Genomic DNA, 19,017 nt, shown 5'->3' on the forward strand with positions numbered 1-19,017 from the left:
GCAGGAAGGCAGTATATTAAAATAAAGTTCTGATGAGACTTAAGCACCTCCCCCCCCAATTACTGGGTGAAACTAAACAGAATGTGTCTTGCTTTCTGGTCGTGTGGTGGCTGAGCAGTAAGGCAGAACTTTCCACTGTTTTTTTTCTCTTAGCTACTCACTCTGCCCTCCTGATGTCTTTAACTGAAATACATTACTTGGAAGTAAGCACAAATGTCCCTTAATTTTCAGGATTAGGAAGTTGGTGTTCATAGTGGTGAACACAGTCCACCATGAGCTTCATACAAGATATTTGTGTGTGTGTGTGCCCCTCTGGGATAGCCGGTGTTGCTGTCCTTGGGCAGCTAGGCCAGGGTTAGTGATGGCCCTGCTGGTGAAGGACCCTTTCCCTAACAATGAGTGTAGATAAATATGGCTAGCTACCATCGCCTCTTCCAGGACATCAGTGGGCTTTTGGAGAGATGTTTTGCTGCAATATTCTCTCAATGTCATGATAGATTTACATAGGGGCGGACAGCTTATTAAGTGGTTGCAGTCCTAATGGAAGCATTGCTTCACTTGCGTATTTAATACTTTTGGGTGTTGGTGTGTGAACGATAAGTGTCCAAAGCACTAATTGCATGTCTTCATGGTCTTGTGTTTGGAGATTTTGTTGTAAACTTAGGTGTTGGAGTTCTTGACATGCTTGGAAGGCGCTCTTAGGAGAGAGCTGTTATAGGGCAGTGGCTGAGAAAGTGAGCTACAAATCAGGGAGCATCAGGTTTGAATCTTAATCTCTACCATGAATTTGCTAAGTGGCCTTACACAAGCACTTGCCCTTGTACAGCAGATGGGGGCTGTGTTAAGTATAAGGGCGATAGTACTGGCCTACCTTACAGGGTTATTGCATGGATTATAACACAATCTTGTTGTGTGAGCAATGCTTTGGAACACTAGAAAGAGCTATATAAATGCTAAATGTTAGAAATGCAATTTACGACAACAATAATAGCAGTCTCACTGGTGAGTTTTTGCTCACAAAATTGCATGTTGCCAGAAACGCACGTTGAGTCTCACTTGCATCTTTCGGAAGCTTATGATTCTTCTGTACGGGCCTAGTGAATTCACAGTACATGGAAAATGAAGTGGGGTGGATTATGCTGGTTTCATTGGGAGAAGCTGAGCTGCCTTGACTTGAATTAATAGTAACACCTCAAAGGCTCTGAGGCCATTTATTAAAATTCACTGATGGTTTTGATCACTTTCTCATTATTTTTGTATATTTGAATTTCTTAAGATGCAAATAAAAATGAAATGCAAACTATTAAAAATCAAATGAAATGCAAACTATTAAAAATATTTAAAATGATACAAATAATTGGAAGTGGATATTATTGTAGTTACACATGAGTACCAGGTACAGACATATGACTTCTCTAATACTAGATTATAATATTCTCAAGAGGAGCTCATAGTGACATCCCTTTATGTTCACTAGAACCAAGAATACAGTTTTACAGCAATTGTTAAAGCATAGTGCTGTTGCTTGAAACTTTTAACTTTCACCCTCTGCCGTGGACTCATTCTTTTGACCTTGGGCAAATTTGTATCTCAGCCTCAGTTCCCCATCTGTGATACACCAGTGGTAGCATCCTGCCTCCTTGGATGGAGAGCATATGTAAGGATTTTAAGGAATTTGTTAACTTAAGTGTGTGTATAAATTATAAACAGTTGTAGTAACAGCAAAATGTATGCTTTCTCCTGAGTGAAGTTCCTTGCAAATCCGGCTCGGGCAGTAGAACATTCTAAAGTGGCTCTAGTTACATCTAGGGGGAAAAAGAACTATGTTCAAGAATAAGAATAGTTGCTTAAGGGCAACACAGCTTGGTTAGGAGATAAAAACAGTCTAGAGAAAAGCACTGTGCGCTACTATAGTGTAATGCTTTTGCAGCCAATAAAGGGGGAAGTTACTCTTAAAAATTAAAAACAGGAACTGTGAAGCAGTGCTCTGATTCTAAAGGGAAAATCAAGTCACAGATTCTGTGACTTCAGAGTACCTTCACGTGAGGTGCAAGAGTTCCACTGTGGTTCTCCTCTTCCCCCCCCCCCTCCACGTTGTCTTTGTCTAAATATCATGCCTCTTACTATGTGGTTTTCTTCAGATTCCTTGGGATTCAGAAGTCGATGTTTGGTGGCATGAGGTTATGAAAAATGCTAGCAAGGAGTGTGAGCCTGTTTGGTGTGATGCAGAAGATGAATTGTTTATTCTCTACACGTCTGGATCAACAGGGAAACCAAAGGTACATTGTGTTTTATTCGGGGTTATTACCAAAGTATGCAGGGGGAGACTTACAGACGTATTTATTGCCCTCTTCTTACCCCAAGGGGGACTCAGCATGGCTTTAACACATCACTGTCTTTATCACTGACCTGTCTGCTGTGTGTCCACTTGGATTCAGGCTCTTGCCACTGAATGGTTTTGCTGGGCGGGGAGTGGGTGGGGTGGCAGTGGAACCAGAAGCATATGCTTACAAAGACTTCACTATAATGTGATGTGTGCAGAGGGTTGCATATTTGCTGAAATACAGCCCACGGACCTGTTTTGGAATGAATACATACAGGCCTTGTTAGTAACACTGAACAATTCTTAAGCTTTTGTTGCATGCTATATAGAGAAGTCAGTTCATTGGTCTCCTGCAAAAATAATTGAAATGATATAATCAATTTAATAGGAAATTGTCACCATGAAAATGAAAGGAAATCATGTTATATGTCCTTAAAAATGCAACGCTGACATGGTGCAGCTGAGAGAGAAGTATTTAAATGTGTGACCACTGGAAAACGTCAGTGTAGTATCTTGATTTCATTTCCTGGTGCGTACATTGAGGAAGCAGCTCATGCTGTAAAACATTATTTCAGCATCCACATTGCTGCAGAGCTCCATCAGCATATACACTTAAAAGGACCTATTCATCTGTGTAGAAGGTCTATATGAGTAAAACAGGAGTTAGCCCTATGGGGAAGAACACTTGGGTAAAATTTGGGTGTGTCAAGAATGGGGATCTTTAACGATCTCTAAGAGAAACAGAATTGAAATTCTCTGTTGATCTGTTTGCTTGTGGCATTGGAATGAAAGGGCTCAGAAGCTATTGTACAGAAGACTCCAAACATATGTTGTGTGCTCTCCAATCAGTAATAGGTGTCAGCAGCGTTATGTCCTCAGTTCTCTCCTCCCTAGTTAGCATTAATGAATTGTGTTGTGTTAAGCTGTAAGCATGGATGCTGTGACTAACCATGCATTCCTGAGTTTGGGGGCTGATTCCTCTTAGGAGGCGGCGTGACCTCACTGCCAGCGTAAGTGCGTCTAATCACGGCACAAGATGCACTTACACTGGCGGCGAGGGCTTTTATATCGGCGACTGCAGCACTCCTCCGCTGGCACAGTCTCCCCGTGGCACAGACCACGGCGGAGACCTGCAGCGCCAATGTGTGGGGGTGTTCCTGGGGCGGGGGGAGGAGCCGCCGGTAGGCAGCTTCCTGTCCCCTTTCGCCCCATTACGCCTGCTCCGAGAACAGCGTTGCTGCGCTGGTCTCTATGGGGCGAAAGGCCCCGTTTAACAACAACAACAACAAAAAAAAACCCGCGAAAAGGCTTTTTATTGTTTTTCGGTGTATGGGGAATGGCTTTAGGAGGCTGCTCGCCTGCGTCTTCTCCCCGCCGTTCCCCTACACCGAATCTCAGGAATGCATGGTAAGAGTGCTGCTTGGCTTGACCTCCCAGCAAGCAGATATCTGGGGTTTCATCCGTCACCTTAACATCATGTTTAGTTACTCTAAACTAGAAGGAAAATCCTTTGTAATGTTACTGTTATTTAATAACTGTAAATATGTTACATTACCTTTGGAAATAAAGTTTGAATCCCTGTCAGAATTGTGGTAGAGTGCCCTAGCCTGGGTGGCCCAGGCTAGCCTAATCTGGTCAGATCAGAAGCTAAGCAGGGCCAGTCCTGGTTAGTACTTGGATGGGGAACCAGGGTTGCTACGCAGAGGCAGGCAATGGCAAACCACCTCTGAACGTCTCTTGCCTTTAAAACCCCTCAGGGTCACCATAAGTCAGCTGTGACTTGACAGCAGAAAAAAAGGTACCCCACCTCCCTACCTCTTCTTAGGAGACTGCAAGTAAACATGGAACAATTACAGACTGTTGTGGTGTTTCCCTGTAAAAACTGATCACCCGCTCACCTGTTGTGAGCTGTCATGTTAAAAGTAAACGTTTCCTGCTCTTGTTCTGAAGTATTATTGATATTAATATATTTGATTGGTCATTGTTGTTGTAATGGGCAAAGCAATGCTGGTCTGTGTCCTTTTGTACCAACTTTTAAAGAATATCTTGTGTTCTTTGTTTCAGGGTGTTGTACATACTGTGGGTGGATATATGATTTTCACTGCTGCTACATTTAAATACGTATTTGATCACCATCCTGAGGATATTTACTGGTGCACAGCTGACATTGGATGGATAACTGGTCATTCCTACCTCACATATGGGCCTTTGGCTAATGGGGCAACCAGTGTCATAGTAAGTTCTGTGGTGTAAGATATGGATGTATGGGAAGGTTATGTCTGGGGATACTTTCAGTACAGGAAACACGAAGATTGAATGCCTTGACATAATTTTTTTTAAAATGTCATCCCAGGTGCTGATGAGTTTAAAGAATCATAGAGTTGGAAGGGATCACCGGGATCATCTAGTCCAACCCCCTGCACAATGCAAGAAATTCACAACCACCTCTCCCCCACACCCCCAGTGACCCCTACTTCATGCCCAGTAAGAGAGGGCCACAAGAGCCAAACACTGATGCAACTCTTCCTGCCCTCCCTCTCATGATGTGCCCAAGGTCATAGAATCAGCATTGCTGACAGATGGCCATCTAGCCTCTGCTTAAAAACCTCCAAAGGAGAGCCCACCACCTCCTGAGGAAGCCTGTTCCACTAAGGAACCCCTCAAACTGTCAGTGTCTGCAAACATTGTCATCAATGACCCGAGCTCAAGAAAACAGTTTAGCAATGTGGATATCTAAAGATTAGTGTGATTGCCAAATCTTGCACAGAGATTCATGCTGTCCAGAGCAAAGGAGATGGGTTCCATGTTCTGTGATAGCCTTAAAGCTGAGTGCCGTAGCCTTTCTGTTTTTTCTTTCTGCCAATCTCCTGTTGGGTGCATTCTCCTGAGCAGAAAACCTGGGCTTGAGCTACCTCCTGAACAGATAAGCCAGTTTGAGCCACATGGTGTGAGACTGGTCGCAGATACCATTTGTGCTGATCACTATTGTTTGGGCTACAGGACTGCATTTTGCACCATGTGCTGGAAGCAGCAGCAGTGGAAAGTGGTTCTTGCTAACAGTTGTGTCTCCTGCTCAGTTTGAAGGGCTTCCCATTTACCCAGATGTTGGCCGCATGTGGAGCATCATTGACAAGTACAAGGTGACCAAGTTCTACACAGCACCCACTGCCATCCGCCTCCTTATGAAGTATGGAGATGAACCTGTTAGGAAGTAAGCATGACTTCAGGAGAGCAAGAAAGTGGATGTCTCCTGTATGAACATTTGAAGCTGCCTCGTACCAAGTCAGACCATTACCCTATCTAGCTCAGCATTGGCTTCTCTGTCTGCAGCAGCTTTCCTAGGCCATAGGATAGAAAGAGCTCTTCAGCAACACTTAACTGCCTGAGGTCCTCTAACTGGAGAATCCTTTCATGGAGGAAAGGGGTATTCATGGCTACTAGTTAAAATGAATACTGGTCATAATGCATACCTATTCTCTCCAAGATCAGAGGAGCATGCCTGTTATATTAGGTACTGTGGAACAGGCAGGATGGTGCTGCTGCAGTCGTCTTGTTTGGGGGCTTCCTAGAGGCACCTGGTTGGCCACTGTGTGAACAGACTGCTGGACTTGATAGGCCTTGGTCTGATCCAGCAGAGCTTTTCTTATGTTCTTATGCAGGGATTCAACCTGGGACCTTCTCTGTACAAAAATAGGTGCTGTGTTACAGGGGTCTTCCAACAGATAGCCCATGAGCTAGCTTCCAGAATAGCTCCTGCATCCCCTAGAAGATCCAGGAAAAGATTGCTCTAGGCTTTTCAAAAAGCTTTTTGCTTCATAAGATTTTTCTCTGTTTATCTGACAGCTTCATGTTTGTCGCTTTTCCTAGTCTATGTTCTGTTTCTATGACAGAATAAAATTTTGTTGCATGCCAAGGGAGAGGGAGGAAGTACCTCAGGATATTTGTCACTGCTCAGAAGTAGCTCTCATTAAAGAAAAGGTTGGTGACCTCTGCTCTGTCACTTAGCCACAGATTCCCCAGCATGCATTTAGAATTGGGCCAAATAAAATTTCCTCGGCCTTTACCCCCAGGAACCTATGTTTTGGGTGAATGTTTATTCTTCTCTTTTGATTTATGTAACAAACTAAAGAAAGGGGGAAAAGAATAATATTTGGCTGGAACTTAGTTTAAGCCGTACTTCTGCAGGTGCTAGAGAATGTCTGCCTGAATCTCCTCCACATAATTGTTCTTGCAGTTACTATCTCTTGGCATGCCTCTCTAAATATCCTTTTATGCACATGGAAATTTCTGGATTCCTAGAACTGATGTTCAAGTCTAATGAGTACCCCTAGAACCTTCATATGGAAGGTTTTTCTTCGTCTCTTTTTAAAGCGCACATGCTTCTTGTGGCAGGTACAGCAGGAAGTCTCTGAAGGTGTTAGGAACAGTTGGGGAACCCATTAATCCAGAAGCTTGGCTGTGGTACTACAGGGTTGTGGGAGAAGAGAGATGCCCTATAGTGGATACCTTCTGGCAGACAGAGACGGTGAGTTCTTTTGCTTGCTTGTCGATGCGAATACTGGGATCCCCCTGCTCCCTTCAAGCACTGGGTGTTGAGATTTCATCTGCACATTTGCCGTGTTGATCTGTTGCATAAGAACTGTTGCTTGGAAATGCACGGTCGCAAAACCACATCTCCCTCCTCTTTTGTCTCCACTTTTTCCAGTACGCTGCTAGTAAGGGCACTCCACCTACTTTATTATCTGCAGCTTTTCTCTTTCTTTTTCTTTCCTCTTTTTTTCTGAACCATGTCCCCCTGTATAATTACTCCTTCCACTTCATGGCCTTCATTTAGGTATATGAACCAGCATGTTGAGAACTAACCTTCTGCCCTATTCAGGCTGTAAAAACATTTACGTGGGTCCTTTCAGTCTAAAGAAATTGATGTTTTCATGACCATTTTTGGTTTCTTCCTCCAGGGTGGCCATGTGTTGACTCCTCTCCCTGCCGCTACACCAATGAAGCCGGGATCTGCTGTGAGTATGGCTCTTGCTTGTTCTTTTCTGTTTGTGCGGCAGTGCTCTTTCCTCCAATGAATTGGTGACTTTGGGATTGCTCCTGGGAAGGGGGCACAGTACTACTCTCAAGAGCATGCAGAGGAATGCAGACAGCAGCTGGGGAGGGGGGTCCATGTATAAAGTACATTCTAAGGCAAACCCAGTATGGGGTGATTGAAGCTGCCTTCTACTGAATCAGACCCTTGGTCCATCAAAGTCAGTATTGTCCACTCAGATCGGCAGCAGCTTTCCAGGGTCTCAGGCAGAGGTCTTTCACATCGCCTACTTGCCTAGTCCCTTTAACTGGAGATGCCAGGGATTGAACCTGGGACCTTCTGCATGCCAAACAGATGCTGTACCACTGAGCCACAGCCCCTCCGCTGATTGTGTATTAATAGACTTTCCCGTCCTGGAAGGCAGCTTGGATGCTGACCAGCAACATTTACTGTTATCTTAAAGTTATGTATCTTTCTGTGGTGAATTCTTTACAATGGGCATGTACAAGAAGTTCCAGAAGATCTTACTCATTTCTGGGCTAACTTCCCCTCCCAAGTCCAACTTCTGACTTCTTTTTCCGGGGTTAAGTCTGTATTTTTCCAATTCTCCAAAATTCTGCTTTGAATATTCTCTGGCAGACATTCCCTTTCTTCGGGGTGGTTCCTGCTGTGCTGGATGAAGCTGGGGAAGAGCTGGAAGGAGAAGCAGAAGGCTACCTGGTGAGAAGTTCTTATTGTTGCTAGCTGAACCCAATCAGTGTTGGAAGTGTGTTATGAGCCACAGAGTACGATTCCCATTTTGCAAGAGCCTGTTCATGCACTGTCTGTCCCAAAACACCGTTCTTGTGCTGCAATGGCTTTTATCTGCCTGATGTGGTGATCTCGCTTTGCAAGCATGACCGCAGTCCAGGACTCTCAGAGTATTGAGCTGGCCTCAGATTAGATCACAGTTTCCTTGTCAGAGGAGCAAAGATTTGCAATATTGGAGCTGTGATTGCATAAAGGGGCATGCGAGTAGTTTTCCATCAGGAGCAAAGCATTGTAGAACATGTTGGCAGAATGGACTGCGGCCCAGAGCAGAGTTATAGTGACTAAAAGGCAATGGGGGGGGGGGAGTTGTTGCTTGAACGCTGTCCAGTTTATGCGACTGGCTGCTGCAGTTCGGCTTACGAAAGTTGACACCATTCTGTCCGTGCTCTATGGATCAAGGTTGCGTTACAGGGAGCAAAGCCAAGCACATTGGGGAGTACTTGCAGGGGTATGTGTGTGAACATAGTGATGTGCTGCCTTCCAAACCCTGAGCACTGAAATGTTTGAAATGCCAGTGTGCTTGGAACTGTGCTGTGCATTGCCTGACACCATGGCAGGGGGTCACATGCTTGTTCTTCCTCCAACAAGAAGCTCAGGATTATCATGTGAAGTAGGTTAGTCTGAGAAACAGTGACTCATCCAAGCGCACTATATGGTTGAGTGCGGATTTGAACTCGTTCTTCTCATCCCAAATCTACCCCTCTGTCCACTACTACTCCATATGGCCAACAGTTAGCGTGAAGGACCAGAAGCAGATGTTGTATATAGCCATGTAGAAAAAATAGTTTGGAAGTGTCCCCAACTAGAAACATCTCTAGGTATACTCTACCTATCGTCACCTTTTAGTAAAGTCTCTTTATCCTCTCCTCTAGGTTTTTAAACAACCCTGGCCTGGAATAATGCGCACAGTGTACAAAAATCACCAGCGGTTTGAGACCACTTACTTCAAGAAGTTTCCTGGTTATTATGTGACTGGAGATGGTAAGGCTCCAACACAACATCCCGGAGCCAGGGGTATCGATGTCTTAGTGAGCTTGCTCACCCCTAACATAGAAGGGGAAACCTTAGCGGCCACAAGATGCCTTGTGCGCGCTTTCTTGCAAGCAGCTCATTCCCTTTCCAGTGCAGGCATCTTCTTGTAATGTGGATGCAAAACTACTTGTGTGTCTTGATGAGCCAATGTATTTAGCTTCTGGGAAGGCTTAAATTGGTTTTGGATGCTAGAGTGTAGCTTGAAATGTGCAATGTGAAGGGCGGGGCCTCAAGATAGACCTCTTGTTGCCTCCCCTCCCATTAGTCTTGGCCTGTTCTCTCTTGTTGCTGAGTTTGGGGAGCTGGACTTCCTTAGGAATCTTTGAGGCCCTGGCATTTCCCCTTTATTTATTTTTGCACAATACCTTTAAAAATGATAGTATTCTCTTTATTTTTTAAAAAAGTTCAGGTTTTATTAACGCTGTTTTATACTCTTGTGTGCTTGGTGCAATATGGCCAAATTCCCCTGTGCCAAAATAGCCCCTCACTCCAACCTATGTGCTTTTTTCTAGCTAGCTTCCTTGTGTGTGTGTGTAAAGTGCCATCAAGTTGCAGCTGTCGGGTTTTCAAGACGAAACTAACAAGTGGTTTTTCCATTGCCTTCCTCTGCCCAACAACCCTGGTATTCCTTGGTCATGTCCCATCCAGTTACTAACCAGGGCTGACCCAGCTTAGCTTCTGAGATCTGACAAGATCAGGCTAGCCTGGATCTATCCAGGTCAGGGCAGCTTCCTTACACTGTCCAATTTATTGCTCCTTTTTCAGGCTGCAAAAGAGATAAAGATGGTTATTACTGGATCACTGGTAGAATTGATGACATGCTGAATGTTTCAGGTAAGATCAAAGTACTCCAGTATTTGTAGAAGGTTGGAGCTACCTGGAAAACATCTTTAACTTGAAACGTGGCATAAGTTCATCCTTTGAAGCCTTTCTTGAGTATGAAATATTTCCTCCCTGAGTAGCTTTAAAAAAATCCTGCATTCAATCATTGTTGAGAAGTATATAAACTACAGCAGATGGGTAGAGAGGATTCAGGAGCGGCATCTGCCACACCAGTGGTGCTAAATGGGGGTGTGATCCAGGCAAAGCTGAGCCATTTTGAATCCTGCTGATTTTGAAGGGTTGAGAATCAGCATAGGCTTTGAGTCCAAAAAATGTTTAGGACTCTGAGAAGTAAACACTGAAGTCCCTGAAAATTACTTCAGTGCTTCTAGTCATAGGGAAGAGGTGAGAATTTGAGAGAACAGTTTCATGTTTATCCACCTTGATTAACCTGAATATCAAACAGATCTAGTTTAGAAGTACATGTTTCATTTTGTAAGGTGATTGATAAAATTCCTATAATGCGTTTTCGTTGGCTAGTGGGGAGATTGCCTTGCAGAGAGATTTTCTGCAGGATGAGCTTTGATCAGTCAGACAAATCCTAAGTTTCTGAATACTTCCTTATGCGTACAGAGATCTATGGAAGTAATATATCTATTAGAATTGCTATTCCAGTACCTAAAATAAAGGGCATTCAGCTTCATAAAATGCACTTGAGTCAGCTCCCCACCCTCCATAGTCTTATAGAACATTCTTTTGTGAAATAGTAAGCCAAGATTCAGTCAAAGGATTTCCTTTTTGTTTTTTGTTTGTAATATCTCCATGACCATTTAGGCTTGTGAGGAACATGCTGACATCAGCCAGTGTTACCATAGCTGGCAATATTACCAATATTAGCATAAACTGGGGCTCAGCTGCCCCTCCCATTGTGCATTATCTTATAACATCTATGAACCAGTGTGGGGCAATGGTTGGCTGGGTCTCAGTGGTAGAGCATGCAGAAGTTCCCAGGTTCAATCCCCAGCATCTCCAAGAAAAAGGGAGTAGACAAGGTTGACTTTGGCTAATACTCTGGCTTGGTATAAAGCACCTTGATGTACTTGTGTGTAGTGTTGGGTTATGACTGGGGAGACCTGAGTTCAAATACTCACTCGACTTTGAAGATTACAGGGTGATGTTGGACTGTCTTTCTCAGCCTATCCTATCCTATAAGGTTGCTAGGATAAAACGGAGGAGAACACTGTACGCCAGCCTGAACCCTCGGTGGAAGGATGGGAGAAAAATGTCACATAAATGATTGCAAAGGTGCCTTGTCATTCAGGCCAGCTCATTTCTTCCTCCTTGCAGGACACTTGCTGAGCACTGCAGAAGTAGAATCGGCTCTGGTAGAACACTCTGCCGTTGCAGAGGCAGCCGTGGTAAGCCATCCGCATCCAGTGAAGGGAGAGTGTCTCTACTGTTTTGTGACTCTAAAAGATGGCCACGAATTCACAAAGAAGTTGATGGAAGAACTGAAGAAGCAAGGTGAGCATGGCAGACCTCATGTTGCTTGGCTAAAGGATTGCTTTACTGAGTGAAAGGTGTATATCAGGCAGGGTGGGGAGACGTTTTATGGGTTTGAAAAGGCTTTGGGCATGGGATCACAGGTGCAGCACAGCGTACTTGATGTTTTGTTAACCTGTTCAGCAAAAGGGAATCCCTGCAATAGCTCAGATGATCATTTCCTTGGGAAGAGACCATCTTTCAGCTCTGCTGTGGTCGTTCTCAGCTCAACCCTGCCCTGTGGCAATTCACTTTCTCCCTTATCCTTGCTGACAAGGCATTTTTCAAATAAAAGGGTCATGTTGGCTCTTCCAGAAGCTAAAATTAGCTTCGCTGGCCTTGTTGCTTTCCATGTGGTATCTTCTGTGCCAGCTGGCAGCCAATCAGAATATACAAGGACAGGCTGATTGTCCCATGAATAGGGCTTGGGTTTTGCAAAGTGGGCGCGTGCCTTCCAACTCCCATTGCCGAGTTGTTGCTGGGTAGGAGGTGAAGGACAGTGGCTGGCCAGTCTCCAAGCTGGCCCTTGATATTTCAGGCATATGCCGAGCTGTGCTGTTATGACAACAGCAAAAACTAAATGAACTATCTTGTAATAAGCAGAGGAAGGCTTTCCTAGCACTTCTTTATATTAGGTGTGAGAAGTAAGAATGGACCTGTAAGCAGTAGTTACTCCCTGCCCAATTCTTGGGTTGTAGTTTGCTACAACAGCCTTTCATTGTGACCAGGATTTTGGAAGACAGAATGAAAAGGTGTAATTCTTCACTACTGCTAAAGACACTTAGCACTTGTAGGGCTCCAAAACAAGGTGCAGTATATCCATCTGCTACAGGAGCTTGTGTTTAAGGGCAGATGATTTTAAGCTTTGGGAATATGTGCATGCTGAGATCAGAAGTTTTCAAAGTATCCTAGGGGATCTTGGGCTTCCTCAGTGAGAGACTCAATGGACAAATTATTATTATTGATGGAAGAAAGTGTGCATTGGGCACAGCTAGAGTAAATGGTGTGCGCCCTAGGTCACCCTTGTAGGGAGAAGCCTAGCCAGGTCCACACGTGGAATTGGTCAGGAACCTTAGAGCTCACCCCGGATTTCTCTAGTGCACAGCAGTTCCATTAAAAGGTTGAAAAGTACCATTTAAGTCTCTTAGGAAATGAAACATTGCTAAATTCTGTGGAAAGAACCCTCATTGAGAACCAGTATGGTGTAGTGTGGTTAGACTGTCAGACTAGGATCTGGGAGACTCAGATTCAAGTCTCCACTCTGCTATGGAAACTTGCTGGGTCACCTCGGGCCAGTCACACACTCTCAGCCCTGACCCTGGCTAGTATTTGGATGGGAGACCTCCAAGGAAGCATAAAGGAAAAGCTTGTGCCATAACTTTCTAAATTTCAGTGTTGCGGATAAGTTTTTTGAAGCCTGCTTCTTGTGTGTAATAATGGGATATCCATCGCCAAAGGTTGAGTGTTCCTTTCTTCCTTTAAAAAACTAGCCCAAATTCTTCATCTTCCATTCACGTGTAATGTCCTTGGGGGAATGTGTCCAACAGAATCTTCTTGGTGGGATGTCAGTGCTTTGTGTGTCTACTGTTTGTTTCTAGCCAAGCCAGGGAGACAAGCCTTTGCCATGCTTCCTGTTCAGATGGGATTTTGAGTCCCTCAAGTTTCTTGTCCTCTGAAATGTGTTGAGCAGATTAAGCTGTTGCAGTTGTTGTAACATCACTGTCTCCTTTGCAGTTAGAGAAAAGATTGGACCTATCGCAACTCCAGATTACATTCAGCACGCTCCTGGTCTCCCTAAAACCCGTTCAGGTATGGTTTTGATTTCTCTGTTGCATGTACACAGGAAGCACAGCTCCTGTCACCAGTTCTGTTCTTTTCCTTTTAAAGTAGGTAGAGTGATCTGGCTAGTTCATAAAGTTGTCAATAAAGGAACAGTACTTCCTAGGTTACCCTAAGAGACGTGTGCAAAACCATAGCTGGGCAAATCCTCTTGCTTCTCCTTTGAGCTTTACTGAATTTATCATGCCTTAGGGTTGGTTTTGAATAGCAGGAAGGATTGCAAGCAGTCCATGAGGGAGCAGGCTAGATGCCCATATGGATTAACACGGGGGAATTTGCCTGCAGGCACTCCAGACTAGGTAGAACTTGCTTTTGGTCAATTTCTTCTTCATACAAGTGTGTGATTCCTCCTTTAGCATACATTTTAGAATTGTACCTTGAGTAGTTGATTGAAATTCCTGGAGCTGCCAGACCAGGAAGAACTGGCTAGTAATTCCAGTTTTGTTCTGAACTTTGGTTCTTCGCAAAGATCTTGTGTTTCTTTCATGTTCAGAATTATGCTGGCCAACGGCTGTAAATAAAAGTATCTATCTTCATGTTCAGAATCGCAGTGTGTGTCAGTTGTGAATTGTGCTAAAGTGCCAGTGCCCTAAAATCTTGCGTAACCAATTGCTCAAATATCAGTTCTTTTCTCATAATGAAAGTACAATTGATGCTCAGCTGCCATGTCTTTGCAGGTAAAATTATGCGGCGAGTGTTAAGGAAGATTGCCAAAAATGACCGGGAGCTGGGAGATACCTCAACAGTGGCAGATCCAGCGGTTATAAACCACCTTTTCAACAATAGATGTGAAACAATACTGTAGCAGGGCCATCCTAGAGAATACAGCAGTAGTACAGGAAACTTGATGAGAATACGAGCACCATCCAGACAATGACTGTGTATTCTTCCAGGCAGAGAAGTTGCCCTGGCTGAGCAGGATGTAAGAAGCTGTAAATGAAGACAAGAAACTGGTGCTCCAAGATCCAGTCCTCATTTTGTGTTGTAGATCTAGCTGTCTGTGCCCATGCAGAATTGTGTGCATTATGTTGTAGACCAATACTGCATATCTGAAATTCCAGCCTCATTCATATTGTACAGAACTAACATTTTAATCATCATAAACTTCTTTCATAGATTTTTTTTTAACCTGTTGCAATGGGCAGAGCTTAGGAGGCAGAAGTATTGATATGGAAGGATGACTTTGCTCCTTAGCTGTGGTTACAAGCCTTTAAAAGGCCTTGGAAGACCAACAGACTAGACAGACTTTCACGCTAAGGCAGACTTATTGGAGCAAAAATTTAGCAATCTGGCATTCACTTAAAAATTAATAGAACACTGGCTGCATGTCATAGACTGTGGGAATTTTCAGAGAATTGTCATGAAACTGTAAAATTGGAAAAATGTTAATTCTTCTTGATCTTTGTCTGGGGTTGACTGTTATTGACAGTAATCTTCCTCCCTAAAGCGAGCAGTGCTAACTAGGTATTGGAGGAGCTTGTATGTTGGTGGGTAGCTGACGTTTCTCACAACATTTGTGCTTTACCAGTGGAGGATATTACTTCAGGAGGCTATAGTCATTAAATACTGTGTTCAGTAGCTGGCTGTCCATACAGAGGATGGCTCTCAGACTTGCTGTGGTACTTGGTGCAATGCCAGGACCAGTCATATCTGGATGGTAAGAGGGTTCTTCATTTGCCTTGATAAAAGTGGGATATTGTAGCATCTAAGGAGCATTAAAGCCACATCAATTCAGCAACTTTCTTCTCCATGTAAGGCTCAACAATTACATGGGGAAAAGCATGAACTATGCCGTTTTGTGGATAATCAGTGATTCCCACAGGTGATTGACAGCTAGAAAGAACTACTACAGTTGTGAAAATTACTTCCCTTTCTTCATGTGATCATGGATGTATGTGTCCAAAAATAAGCTGCAACTGCTTGTGAGAGAAATCCCCCCCCCACACACACAGGGTATTAGACTGTGCAGGAGGTGTCCTTTCTAGTAGTCAGATGTATACAGCCACAGTCGACAACTCACTAAAGGCATCATGAAGGACAGCAAGATTTGATCCTTATCAGATGTCCCGTTCCTCATTGTGGTGGCCTAGGAAAAATGGTCAAATCAGGTATAGGCTGAGATATGATGCAGGTATGTAACCATGGGAAAACATAAAACAAGCCCTCTGGTAAGTACAATGACAAGGATAATCTCCATGTTTCAGTAACCTAATAGAAGTATGTAATTGCAACAATGGATGGCAGTGACTAGTGTGGGAATATTCTTCCTCTGTGATTTTGTATTGGAAAAGCCATGCATATAAACTTCTACCAAAAGCTAGGCGTTGAATCTGTGCCATCGGAAAATGTCTGTTTTGCCCATGTAATAGTTTGCAAATTGGAACTGTCTGAAACAATACATCCCATAAACCATGTCCTTGATTATTAATGTTGCCCTGACCTCATCTCATCTTATTTCTTACCCGCTCTTTAATATTCAAAATGCACTTGTTTGTGGTCTGCAACATCAGTGTATATTTAATCCCCATATCCTACAGCATTAAAGCTAGGCCAGTGGCTGCTGTGTGCTGTTAATAGGAAACAAGTCCTTTGCTTTTAATCTTGGTCTGATATATATTTTTGGTTGGGAGATGGCTAGAATTCTGTTTTTAATTGAAAAAAAAATCAAAGAATAAACCTATAAACCCTTGAAGTGTGTGTGTGTTTATGGGAGCCCTATCAGGTTTTTGTTCTATAAAACGAAAATCAGGTTGTTGCAAAACTTAGACCAGGATTTGCAGACTCCTTGGGTTGTGTCCTAGCTTATGCTGTTTTTGATGAATAAGTGTCAATGTAACTGGTGGGGAGTCAGGGATTTCCTGATAAGAATTTGTCCTTTCATAAGAAGCCCTTGCTTAGATTTGGGGACTGGTTGTAAGTAGTATTAGCCTGCTTCCCAGTACAAGATTATTTGGTTGAAATTTGGGCCCTAACTTCGGCATCTAGAGTATCCTTCTGACAAAGAGACTCCACTATTTCACCTGGAACAAATCTGGTTTCATCCCCAAACACCACTTCATCTTAAGGACTCCTTGGTGCAGTACACAATCTGGCTGAAGTTGCATATAGAAGTTTAAAAATCACCCAGATATGCATTCAAACAGCCCATATACTACATCAATAAAGTTGCATTGTTGCATCAAGTGTGGGCTGTTCAAAATGTGCCTTGATGGACAATTCGATGCAGTTGGTTGAAAGATGCTATATTCTATACTACCACACTGTGGGGCTGCCCTTAAAGGTAATTCAGAAACTTCATGTTCGAAAACAAGGCAGCGTGTCTGTTTGTGAGGGCTACTGTGAGCAAATTATGTCTTATTTCCAGATTCAATTCAAGGTGCTGGTTCTTACCTATTAAGTTTTAAAAACCTGGAGCCCACATACTTGAAAAGACTGCCTCTATTTGTACCTACATGCCAATTGGGCCCCCAGACCAGCTCCTGAGAACAGACACAATGGGATTTTTTTCTGCTGACTCTGGAAGAGGCTCATCAGACTGTAGGAGTCTTTGCCTATTTACCTTTAAGAGGCACTAAAGACTTCTTTTGCAGAGCTTCTGGAGGAATATGGTGCTGTCACTGAGGGTTAGTAGTTGTAGATACTATGATTTTTTTATTTAAAGTATTTAAACTTGATGGTCTAATCTGTAATTTTTAATATGTGACAATGCGCTGTGAACATACCACTGGTGAATGTGATCTGTGGGGGAAAAACTGCCTTTATTTATTCATAGGGTCGTCATGCGTCGGAAGTGACTTGACAGCACCTAACACACATAACACAATGGCAGAACTATTTAAAGTTGTGAGATCCCGTTGCCCTAGGGCAATTTATCTGCTCTATTGGGATGTGGGGGGGGGGGAAGGCTTAGGGGGCAAGTGCCATATTTCCATATGTAAGCAACTTACATATATACTACAATTAAGTATATTAGTTGTACCTGGCACTAAGATAGTGAAGTAAAAAGAAGAAGCCTGGAAATAAAGAAAAACAGTTGGTACTGAAATTTTCCAATAGGTATTGAGCCCTTTTATTAATCATGTTCATTTGAGCCACTGGTGATGTTTTTGGCAGCACCATTTTTCATTGGTCCTTAGTTAAGCAATATTTATTGCCCAAGCCTCTCCTCTCCAAAGGCATACATTTTCTATGCATGACATAGGTTTGAACTGTATTTCACTTAACCTTAAAAAATACCATTTATTTTCTGAACAGCAGCTCACTCACGCCGTACTGCAAGTTGTACAAACTCCCACAAACTTAAAAAGCAGCTTATATGACTTGACAAGCTGTTATTCCAAAGTAACCTCTAGTACAGAACAAAAATTCATGTTCCATCACTTTAAATTTTCTGGAAATTTAATATAAATAAATTGGGTTATTTTAAAAGAATACTTGATTTAACGCTTTTTAATATATATTATATAGAGAGAAATTTGAACCCGAGTACACCTCATGTCTATTTCTATAATTATTTTGAAAACAAAGTAATAAAGATATTTGTTCACTGATTATTCACTTACCAAAATAGCATATGATAAATGACATGAATTTTCATCTAATACTTTCCATGTGAATTATGACTAAGAGCCTTACAATTCTGTGCTGTTACTCCAGTCTAAGCCCACTGAAATGAATGGGCTTAGACTGAAGTAACTCTCCTTAGGATTGCACCGTTAGAGCTTCATTCAGCTATAGGCAAGTGGTTGTTCCTATTATCTGTAAGGGCTGCCTTAAAGGGTCACAAGCCTTTTAAGCCCTCTTTCTCTAAAGTGTACATTGTTTTATTACAAAATAATACCAAAATAGTAAAAGTAAAACTGCTCAGCTTTTTCATGCTGCTCACAGTGACTAAGATCCAGGTATATACTGTATCTTGAATCATCTGCAGGGGACTAAGGGAACTGACCGAAAAATGTATTTTTCCTTTCCTTTATCCCTTAGGAGCTCCTTGATCCATTGATCTTCAGCAGCATAATTTTAAATCTAACATTTGAGGGATATAAGGACTGAAATAAATCTTGCCACTGACAATGTAGCCTTGAGATCCCTGTCACTTAATAAAAAAGTATTATGTCAGACACAGAGGAAATGCATTTTTAAGTTACACTGTAATGACATACTCGTCTTCAACAGGAATATAAGAACAGGAAATATATGATATGGAGCAATCCATTTTGTCCGGGAAAATCTCCACTGCCTCCACATAGGATGTACATATAGAAAGTTAGTCATCGAGTCAAATGTACTCTTCTGCTAGCAGGCACTTGATAAAGGGGCATTTGTAGTAAAAGTTTGTGCAATCTTATTCATGTAATATCTAATCGGAACATCAGCTTGTCCATCACAGAAACATAAAAAGATTAGCGACCCATGAGGTACACCAAGTGGAAAGCCGTTATCAATGAAGGTCAACGATGTCACTGCTGTCAGACACAGAAGAAACCGTTCCTTGAAAATCAATTCCACTCCGGTATCTTTTGGCCTTAGGGTTACAACAGAGAGGAGGGCTTCTAGTGTAGGTCTAATTATTCACCATTTGGCAATCATGCCCTCAAAACAGTGAGGATACTGGTGA

General features: G+C 42.9%; 1 protein-coding gene across 2 annotated transcripts in view; it reads left to right on the forward strand.

The window, feature by feature from the left end:
* The window catches only part of ACSS2 (acyl-CoA synthetase short chain family member 2), a 54,155-nt gene extending 39,631 nt beyond the window's left edge, over positions 1–14,524 (forward strand). For both annotated transcript variants that reach the window (XM_056844650.1, XM_056844651.1), the window contains 11 exons: positions 2,142–2,279; positions 4,388–4,558; positions 5,401–5,534; positions 6,716–6,848; positions 7,282–7,338; positions 7,995–8,075; positions 9,038–9,146; positions 9,963–10,031; positions 11,367–11,543; positions 13,296–13,370; positions 14,078–14,524. In XM_056844650.1, coding sequence (XP_056700628.1) covers positions 2,142–2,279; positions 4,388–4,558; positions 5,401–5,534; positions 6,716–6,848; positions 7,282–7,338; positions 7,995–8,075; positions 9,038–9,146; positions 9,963–10,031; positions 11,367–11,543; positions 13,296–13,370; positions 14,078–14,205 — 1,272 coding nt within the window. In that variant the 3' untranslated portion in view covers positions 14,206–14,524. The remainder of the gene's footprint in view (positions 1–2,141; positions 2,280–4,387; positions 4,559–5,400; positions 5,535–6,715; positions 6,849–7,281; positions 7,339–7,994; positions 8,076–9,037; positions 9,147–9,962; positions 10,032–11,366; positions 11,544–13,295; positions 13,371–14,077) is intronic.
* The last annotated feature ends 4,493 nt before the right edge of the window (positions 14,525–19,017 follow it).

The sequence above is a fragment of the Euleptes europaea genome, chromosome 2 (assembly GCF_029931775.1).
Source record: "Euleptes europaea isolate rEulEur1 chromosome 2, rEulEur1.hap1, whole genome shotgun sequence".
Classification (NCBI taxonomy): Eukaryota; Metazoa; Chordata; class Lepidosauria; order Squamata; family Sphaerodactylidae; genus Euleptes; species Euleptes europaea.